This window comes from Vigna radiata, chromosome 6, assembly GCF_000741045.1.
Source record: "Vigna radiata var. radiata cultivar VC1973A chromosome 6, Vradiata_ver6, whole genome shotgun sequence".
In the NCBI taxonomy this organism is placed as follows: Eukaryota; Viridiplantae; Streptophyta; class Magnoliopsida; order Fabales; family Fabaceae; genus Vigna; species Vigna radiata.
In genome coordinates this window covers 30,807,592-30,817,345 of record NC_028356.1, presented here as the reverse complement: position 1 = coordinate 30,817,345, position 9,754 = coordinate 30,807,592, and the positions used below count along the sequence as shown (strand labels likewise).

The 9,754-nt window shown below is 34.7% G+C and overlaps 1 protein-coding gene across 2 annotated transcripts in view; it reads right to left on the bottom strand.

Annotated features, from left to right (window-relative positions):
* The window catches only part of LOC106763094 (cytochrome P450 71D11-like), an 11,307-nt gene extending 1,553 nt beyond the window's left edge, over positions 1-9,754 (bottom strand). Inside the window, exons 1-3 of one of the 2 annotated variants that reach the window (XM_014647271.2) lie at positions 8,628-9,751; positions 7,554-8,157; positions 7,170-7,390 (exon numbers count right to left, since the gene is read on the bottom strand). In XM_014647271.2, coding sequence (XP_014502757.1) covers positions 7,383-7,390; positions 7,554-8,157; positions 8,628-9,536 — 1,521 coding nt within the window. In that variant the 5' untranslated portion in view covers positions 9,537-9,751 and the 3' untranslated portion in view covers positions 7,170-7,382. Of the gene's footprint in view, positions 1-7,169; positions 7,391-7,553; positions 8,158-8,627 lie in introns of those variants that run through there. The other variant, XM_014647272.2, reaches the window with a different exon arrangement.

Here is a 9,754-nt window from a genome sequence, read left to right as displayed (position 1 = left end):
GGGGACAGAAGCTCCATGTTGCAGATTCTTCGTACCTTTTTCCAGTAACTTCCGTAAGGTGCAAAAGCGATGTCTGTGTATCCATAAGAGGCTATGTCTGCTGCCAGAAGTTGAGGTCTCGATGCAAAGGTTACATCATGTGTTTTCATGATCTCTTTGGCATACTCCGCTGAGGAAACAACGATTATGAAGATCTCTCCTAGCTGGAGATGCATCATGGGTCCGTATACTTTGGCTAAGTCTCTTAGTTTTCGGTGTGGTGTGGATGAAATAAGATGGTGCAAGTTTCCTATAACAGGAAGCTTCCATGGTCCAGGGGGTATGTTTGGTGATGATGACTTGCTTTTTTTGTTGAGGTTTCTCCCTAGTTTGAGTGCCACAATGATGCAGAGGAGAAAGGAAAGGATAAGGAGTATTTCAGAATCCATGGTGAGAAAAAGTTACTGGTAAAAGGTTCTGCAACTCATGATATATATATAAAGATTGATGGGTGGTGGTGAACATGGTGAGAAGATCAACCACCATTATTGTTCAAATTTAATAACTACAGCATGTTTGATTTCATTAGTTTTGAAGACTAAGGTATTTTAAAATATTTTAAAACCATATTGTCTATCGTTGTACATGTGACAAGTGATCTGTTATAAGAATAATTAAAATTTCTAAAGATCTTCAAAAAAAATTTACATCCACGACTCATAAAATATATTATATAAGGGTCGCATCTTATCTTATTTATGAGCTGTTTGTAAGTTAAATTAGCTTCTTATCCAATTTTTGTTTCTAATCAAAGATAGAGCTTTTTGTAAAAAGTCTCCATGGACCATACAATCCAATACTTATAACATAAAAGTTGTTTTGTTATAATGAATTTAGACAAAGTTAAAACATAATAAACGGTGAAAATACAGTATTTATTGACAGAATATTTTGTTGATAAGGTATTCTTATTTTAATTTATCGACATATCATCATTTATCAGTGTGTGTTTTGTTGAAATAAAGTCAAAAATTTTATTTTATAGTCTTTGGTTTTAGGTCGCTTATACTCTTTGTTTGTTTGGTTTTAGCTTACTTCAAAACCGCTATGTTTATTTAATGTTTTATAGTTTTTTTGAATTCAATTGTCTTATTTCTTAAAAGTGAAAGTCAGTCATTTTCTGGCGACTTCAGTATAAAAGTAGACTATCCACATCAATACTTCAATATTAAAGTCAAGGATCCGTTATTTTAACACACTATTTTTTACGCACTTTTGACACAGACAGGTGTCAAGCTGTCATTGGTCCTTTTTTGTTTTTTATTTTAAAAAAAATCTTGGCACTAAAATGAGAAGGTTTTAAAAAAATTGTCTTTCTAAATATACCCTTATTCCTGTTTCATTACGTTTTGTCTCCGATTTGGTTCTCTCTGTGGCATTTCGTTGTCTCCTTGCGTTGTCGTTCTCCCCCTGCTTTCTCTCTCTAATGTCTGGTTTGTGGTTCTCCTTTGTCGTCGTTTGGTGGAAATGGAAATTCCGGGAAAGGAGCTTCGTTGTAGCAAGGTAAATGCGTTGTTGGGTTTTGGGTTTTTGGTTTGGGTGCTTGCGTTCTTGCGTTGTTGGTGTTTTGGGTTTTTTGTTTGCGTTCTTGCTTTCTTGGGTTTTGGGTTTTTGGTTTGTGTTCTTGCATTCTTAATGTTGTGGTAAGGGTAGTTTGTTTTTGGGTTTTAGGTTTTTGGTTTTCGTTCTTGCGTTCTTGGTTTTTGGTTTCTTTGTGGGTTGTTTGACCCTTTTGGTACAAATAACCTTAGCTAAGGGTACTTCATTTACAATTTTAGTACAAATAACCTTTCTTGTGTCTTGTTATATTAATTTCATATTTATAGAGTACTTAAATTTGGTAATGTTGAATTAGGTTCATTACTTCAGTGCATTTGGGACGAACCACTACTTGAATATCATTCACCGCAACGTAGTGAAGGTTTTCCCACCACAAATATCTCCTCCATCAGTTGACCTCGTCAAGGAAACGCCAAAACCTATCATTCGACCTCCGATGTGGGCAGAAAACAATGTCGATGTGGATGCCATCCTTCGCAAATTTGTTCCGCCAACTGACCAAGCATCATCATCATCCAAACAACCAGACCATTAATGAATAATATTGCATATGTTTCATATATATTTTGTTGTGTAGGTCACAATGTGATTGACTTTAATGGATTAATGTAATAGTATGTTATGGAGGACTGTAATAGATAACATTACATATGGTTTCGTATATCTTTTGTAACGGAGGTCAAAAATATTACATATGTTATGGGATGACTGTATTTTTATGAAAGTTATGTTGGAGATGATGTTATTGTAATGAAATCCTTCGGAGTTATTTTGTCAATATAAAAGCAATGTGATTGACTGAAAAAATACAAAAGTTTATCCTTCATCACCTATAACCTAACTCTCACACATAAACAAGATTTGGACATAAAACCAAGTGCTCTTGGACTAAAAAACACAGAAATTCTCAAGTGGTCCCCCAGGTTATCACAAGTGGTTCTTTCAGTGCAACAGGATGTGCAAAACTGCAAAAAGACACGCGTAATCGATTACCAGGCCTTGTAATCGATTACCATGCATGTTTTTGCAGCAAATACTGCAAAACTTGGCCTAACTTGATGTTTTCACCATGGGTGGACCCCCACTCCAGCATGAGGTTTCCCACACATCACCTAGAACCTAACTCTCACACATAAACAAGATTTAGACACAAAACCAAGTGCTCTTGACCTAAAAAACACAGAAATTCCTAAGTGGTCCCACAGGTTACCATAGGTGGTTCCTTTAGTGCAACAGGATGTGCAGAACTGCAAAAAGACACGCGTAATCAATTACCAGGCCTTGTAATTGATTACCATGCATGTTTTTGCAGCAAATACTGCAGGACTTGGCCTAACTTAATGTTTTCACCATTGGTGGTCCCCCACTCCAGCATGGAGTTTCCCACACATCACCTAGAACCTAACTCTCACACATAAACAAGATTTGGACACAAAACCAAGTCTCTTGGCCTAAAAAACACAAAAATTCCCAAGTGGTCCCCCAGGTTACCACAGGTGGTTCCTTCAGTGTAACAGGATGTGCAGAACTGCAAAGAGAAACGCGTAATCGATTACCATGCTATTTTTTGCGGCAAATACTGCAGCGATTGGCCTAAGTTACTTCATTTTCCTCCACATATTGCAATTGTTGGCCTAAGTCATTGTATTTTGATACACAAATTGCAGTACTTGGCCTATATTGCTAAAGAACTTTTATAAATTGCACATTAAGAAAGCTGGACATCGATCATGAATGAATAATGATGTATACATTGTAAAATAACAACCTTGAAATCAATAATATTATTCCAATAATCATTTGCACAATGTATTCATATAATTTATTGTATGTTACAATATGGATATAAACTAATTATACCAACCATATTACTATGAAAACAAACTGTCCTACATTTTTACAAAAGAAGAAATGTCCTACAACAATCCGTACACATCTAGCGCATCTAGTATTCTGATGTTATCTTTGTCCAGGATCCAATCACGTACATATTGCTTTCTAATTACAAGCAATTCCTCCTGAAATGAAAATATTCAACTAGTCAATTCAACCCAATCATAAAAAACTAATGAAAATGATATCAAGTCCTTACATTTGAATATGTTGGCATGCTTTTCCCATTGAATTTATCCTGTTCATCCCAAATTTGCATTACTTGTAACATTATAACTCCACAGTCATGTCTGAAACATAAAAAAAAATTAACAACAACCACCTATGAAAAACTACATCACTTACAATAACATATTTTTAAACTGAAGGCTTATAACAACTTACAAGTTTGGTTGGGATGAGATTTTTGCTTGTACAACAGACAAAGGTCCAATACTGCCTTCCGGTCTGTTGTACAAGATGCAAAAAAATCGAGAAAGGTTATCAGCCTACAATGTAAAAGTTACAGTAAGACATTAACAATACATTATTTATTGGAAGTCAATAACATTATTAAATGAGGTCACACATACCACAACAGTGTCTATCCTTTTGCGGTCTTTTACGCCCTTCACCAAAGAGTCAATAACATATATGTCTAATGTGCTAAGTTTGACTACATAGCACCACCAATGATAGTCATGGCAAAATGGAAGAAATAGCTACAAACAAACAAACAAAAGGAAAGTGAATACATCAAGAGCTGCTACATGTCAAATACCACCACAAACACAACAAAAAATAAACCTCACTCACAAAGTCAGTTGCAAACACCAATGAAATGGTGTCATCGAAATTCGTTCTACATGCACTTCTCTCAGTAACCCATTCAAAAGAACAATGATTGATGAATCAAGAGAGATTCGAACCAGCCACTACACAACATTATAAAAAAAAATTATTACTTACCAAAAAAAAAATTAACAACTATATATAATACCAAGACTTTAACTTACCGTTGGGTTACCAGACGCCATTGCAACTGCACAATAAATCAATGGTGGATTAGGGTTCCCAAAACACAAAAATATAAAAAATATAACAAAACCCAAAACCCTTCGACAAATACAATGCAAAACAGAGCCACAACGCCCAAGCCGCCAAACGCAAAAGAGAGAGCTTACCGGCACAGAGACAGAGTGATTGTTATAGAAGCCAATGGAGAGAACAACCTGAATGGGAGACACGAATGGAGAGACCAAAGTTTTGGACACTTGAACCCAACAGAGAGAGAACACCCAATGTGAAAACGAAAGTGAAAGAATGAAACCGCCAAATTAAAATTTCATAAAATGAGAATCCCTAAATTACCTTCCTCAGCGTTTTTTAAAAGGGTTTCTTCTTTAACCCAAATAAGCCAATACAAAAGCGCCACGTGGATGTGTGTTAAAATTGTGTCAAAATATGGTGTCAAAGAAACATTTTCCTAAAGTCAACCACCTTAGCTTGGACTGAAATGATAAATTCAGCCAAGTTTTATAAAGCTCGACTAAGATTATGTTAAGCTCTACAAAACTCTACAAACTAGAAATAATGATGTTGAACCTGACAATAACAATAGTATTGATATTTATGAATAAAAATAGTTATTTTATTTCAATATTATAAAAGCCAAAAAGGTATATAAGTTTTTAAGAAAAGTATGATTAAAACTTAAAAGGAGCACACATGTTAATTTTCAAACATGCAGATTTCTGTTTTCTTTTATGGAGTGAAAAGGTTGCATGGACAAGAACATGGTTGATAATAAAAAATTAATATCTGTTGCCATTTTTTTTTTCTTATAAGTCTCCCGAATTAAAAGGCGATTGATATGGTCACATCAACGTGGCTACATTTTTATTGTCAAAATTTATTAAAAGGTCAACTATGGAGATATTTGTGTTTTTTTTTTAATAAACACGTGAAAACATGAATACTAAATCAATTCCTTGTGAGAGAAATTTGATATTAAAGAAAAAATTAATTCTTTAATATATGTTTCAAAAAATACTTCAATAAATTTTAGGTAACCCATAATTTTTTCTTAAAATTATTTTTAATAAATTAAATATTTTAGTTTAATATTTTTATTTATTATTTCTCCACAAAATTTTCACGTAATATTTAAATATATATATATATATATATATATATATATATATATATATTAATTTAATATTTATTATTTATTAAAATTGGTTTAATTGTTTTATTATTTTTTTATATTTATAATAATAATTATATATATATATATATTATTTTTAATTTTGTGTTTGTCATATTTTGCAAAACGAAAATGTTTGTCTAACAACTTTTTTTGTCAACTATTTGACAACACCACGTGGCTGTTGTTGGTTAGCTGTTTTTTAAGAAGTAAAAGCAATATACGGAAGGACATATTTGGAATTTGAGAACATATGAAAAATCGTTTCGCGCTTTAGCATTTTTACTATTCATTTTCATTTTCGCATTCTCGCTTGCTTCGCTTTCGTCTCTGTCGCCAGCTCTCTTATTCTCATTTTCGGTTGGTCTCATAACTTCCTTGGTCTCATCTCTTTTCTCTTTTCTCATTATCGTTTGTTTTGGGAAGGGAAGTTGTCAAACTCTATCCATGTTTTTATTGTGTTGCCTTAATGTTTTGGTCTCATGTGTTTTCTGTTTTCTCTTTTGTTTTTATCGTGTTGCGCCAACTCTAACAATGTCCACCATTGCTTTTGGTTTATCATATAAGTGCAGGTTTGAATGGCAGCGCAAAACCCAAAAGACAAAGTTTTGTTTTTTTGTTGTTGTAGTGTATTTTATATCCTCGCATTGTTAATTAATAGTAATGTTTTTCAATTGTTGTGTAGTGGCGGGTTCGAATCTCTATGGATTCATCAACCATTGTTCAAATGAATGGATTACTGAAGATAGATGGTTGAAAGACGTTATGGGAGAAATAAGAAGTATTTTGGAGGGAAGAGGTGTCTCTTGCAAGGAGTACAAGCAAAGTTCACATAGAAGAGGTGTTTCGTTTGATTTGCTTAAGGATCCTTGCATTAAATTTCCTTAACAAAGGGTGGGATATGAGTCTATAAGCCTCCTTTGGTTATGTGCAAAATGAAGACGGAGTGTGGGTTCCAAAAGACAACACAACCAATCGTTAATGTCACTGTAACGAGTGTGCTGTTGTGAGAGAAGGGCTAATGGTCCACAGTTTGTACTATGCTTGAGGTATATTGGTTGAGGTTCGTTGGTCGAGGTTTGGTGGTGAGTTTTCCAACACTACTGTGGTAAACGAAGATTGACATCGTCGAGGGAGTACGTGGAATGACCCTATTGAGGAACTAAGTTCTAACTATAAAAGTTGATGCTCTTGTATTGTGTGCAATTGTATTAACATTTGGTTGTTGTTTTGTATTAACAATTGAGGAAAATGATGCATGTACTCGAACTTGCTTCATGCGGGTATCTCCTTTGTATGCCACCTTCAAAATTTCCCTTGCATCTTTTGTATACTTTGCATTAGTTATTTTCTCAAATCCACTACATTATATAGAAAGTACAATGCATTAAACAAACTTTTTAATTGGATAGCTATGTACCCGTTATGGGAGTGACTAAATAAGCCATGCATAAAAGACAGAGAAACATAAAGCTGAAATTATAACTGCAATAACACATCTATTAATGTTCTTTACATGAAGCATGCTGAAAAAAAAGAAAGGAAACTTGAAATTCAATACTTAAGAAAAGGAAAATAACATAAAATTATTACAATTCAATTACTGAAACACTGAGGCATATTCAGTTTTCAACAAAGATGTGTGGAAATCTTCTTCCTCACTCACCCTTCTTTGCTTCCACTGCTCACTTCCTTACTCTTTTCATCATTTCCCTTTAAAAACATCAACGTTGACATTAGATAATGTTTTATTTTATATATATAAGTTTTTCTGATAATGTTTAACTTGATAGATAATATACGTTCCCTTATTTAGTTAAGAGTGAGATTATGATGGATATGAGATAATATGATTTAGGAAAGAAATATATCTTACCAGCAGTGAGAGGTATCAATAAAAAGTCATTCTTTAATTGAACAGTGATTCCAAATTTCTCAGTCATGTCAAAGTCTTCAGTTTTGATTCCATTAGGAAGCTTCCAATCAAAGTGAAACAACAAAACAGCAAGAGTGACTTCAACAGTTGGCAAGCCAAAGGAAATGCCAGGACAGATTCTTCTTCCAGCACCAAAGGGAATGAACTCAAAATGATTTCCTTTAAGATCAATGGAACTGCCAATGAATCTCTCTGGATAAAACCTCTCTGCTTCACTCCAGTANTTTGGGTCTCTCCCAATTGCCCAAGCATTTATCAATACCTTAGTTTTGGCTGGTATCTCATACCCATCAATCTCACATGTCTCTCCACATTCTCTTGGANNCAGAAGAACTCCTGGTGGGTGTAACCTTAGGGTTTCTTTCANAACTNATTTCAAGTANTGTAGTTCATTCATGCAAATCTCATCAACCCTTCCCTTTTCTTTGAACACCTCTCTCACCTCATCTTGTGCTTTCTTCATCACTCTTGGATTCTTCATCATCTCTACCATTGCCCAATTTACGGTAGTTGTCACAGGCTCTACTCCAGCTACAAAAACGTCCTACAATGCAAGACAGACTTCTTTATGGATTTCAATTTAGGATTTCTTATTTTTATTCTATAAAGGGATTTTAATGGAGACTTCTGTGTGTATAAAATGGGTCACCCGGTTTGATTTGATTTGGTCTAGTTCACAAAAACAAATGATAAATAATAAATAAGTAAAATAATGACATGTTTATTATAGGACAATGATACTTTTACAACTCTTTTAACAACTTTTTGACAACAGATATGTGTCATCATTTTATTGGTATGTTTGAATTTATTTTTAAAAAAATATTTGAAACGGACCAATCATAGACGGTCACGTATGCGTAGTCAAAAAGTTGTCAAGAGTTGTTAAAGAGACTTTTTTCTTTATTATATCAAAAATATTGTAAAAAAGGTGTGAAAATATATTTTTCATTTTATAAAAGATAGCTAGAAAGATGAGGAAGGAAAGAACTTAGAAGTAGATGAAATCCTTACCATGATTACTGCTTTGATATTGTTGATGGTTAAGCAATCTTCATGGTTGCTGTCATTAGCATCATGGAAGTTTAGGAGAACATCTACCAAATCTTCGACTGATTCATTGTCATGTTGGGCTTTGGATCTTGCTTCTCTGTGTTCATTGATGATGGCTTCCAGTATCCGATCCATTTGTTGATGCATCTTCTCAAGCATAGGCCTCAAACCAGTGAGATGTTGAAGCCAAGTAGCAGAAGGAAACAACTCTCCTATGTCAAAACCTCCTGCACCAAGCACTCCTCGTTGGATTATCGACACGAACTCATCGTGGTCTTTGGTGCGCTTCTGGCCCAGAGCAGCTCTTGAAATGATGTTATACATTGATAAGGAAACTGCTTCAGTGAGGTTGACGGGGGACCCTCCAACATGTGAACCAATAAGTTGAACCAGATTGCTGAGTTCTTCTTGTCTTATCGGTTGGAATGAACTGACACGTTTTGGGGACAGAAGCTCCATGTTGCAGATTCTTCGTACCTTTTTCCAGTAACTTCCGTAAGGTGCAAAAGCGATGTCTGTGTATCCATAAGAGGCTATATCTGCTGCCAGAATTTTAGGTCTCGATGCAAAGGTTGCATCATGTGTTTTCATGATCTCTTTGGCGTACTCTGCTGAGGAAACAACGATAATGAAGATCTCTCCTAGCTGGAGATGCATCATGGGTCCGTATATTTTGGCTAAGTCTCTTAGTTTTCGGTGTGGTGTGGATGAAACAAGATGGTGCAGGTTTCCTATAACAGGAAGCTTCCATGGTCCAGGGGGTATGTTTAGTGATGATAACTTGCTTTTTTTGTTGAGTTTTCTCCCTAGTTTGAGTGCCACAATGATGCAGAGGAGAAAAGAAAAGATAAGGAGTATTTCAGAATCCATGGTGAGAAAAAGTTACTGGTAAAAGATGGGTGGTGTTGAACATGGAGGGAGAATCCAAGACTATAACAGGGTCTTTGGTAACAGCTGAGAAGATCAACCACCATTATTGTTCCAATTTAATAACTACAGCATGTTTGATGTCATTAGTTTTGAAGACTAAGGTATTTTAAAATATTTTAAAGCCATGTTGTCTATCGTTGTACGTGTGACAAGTGATC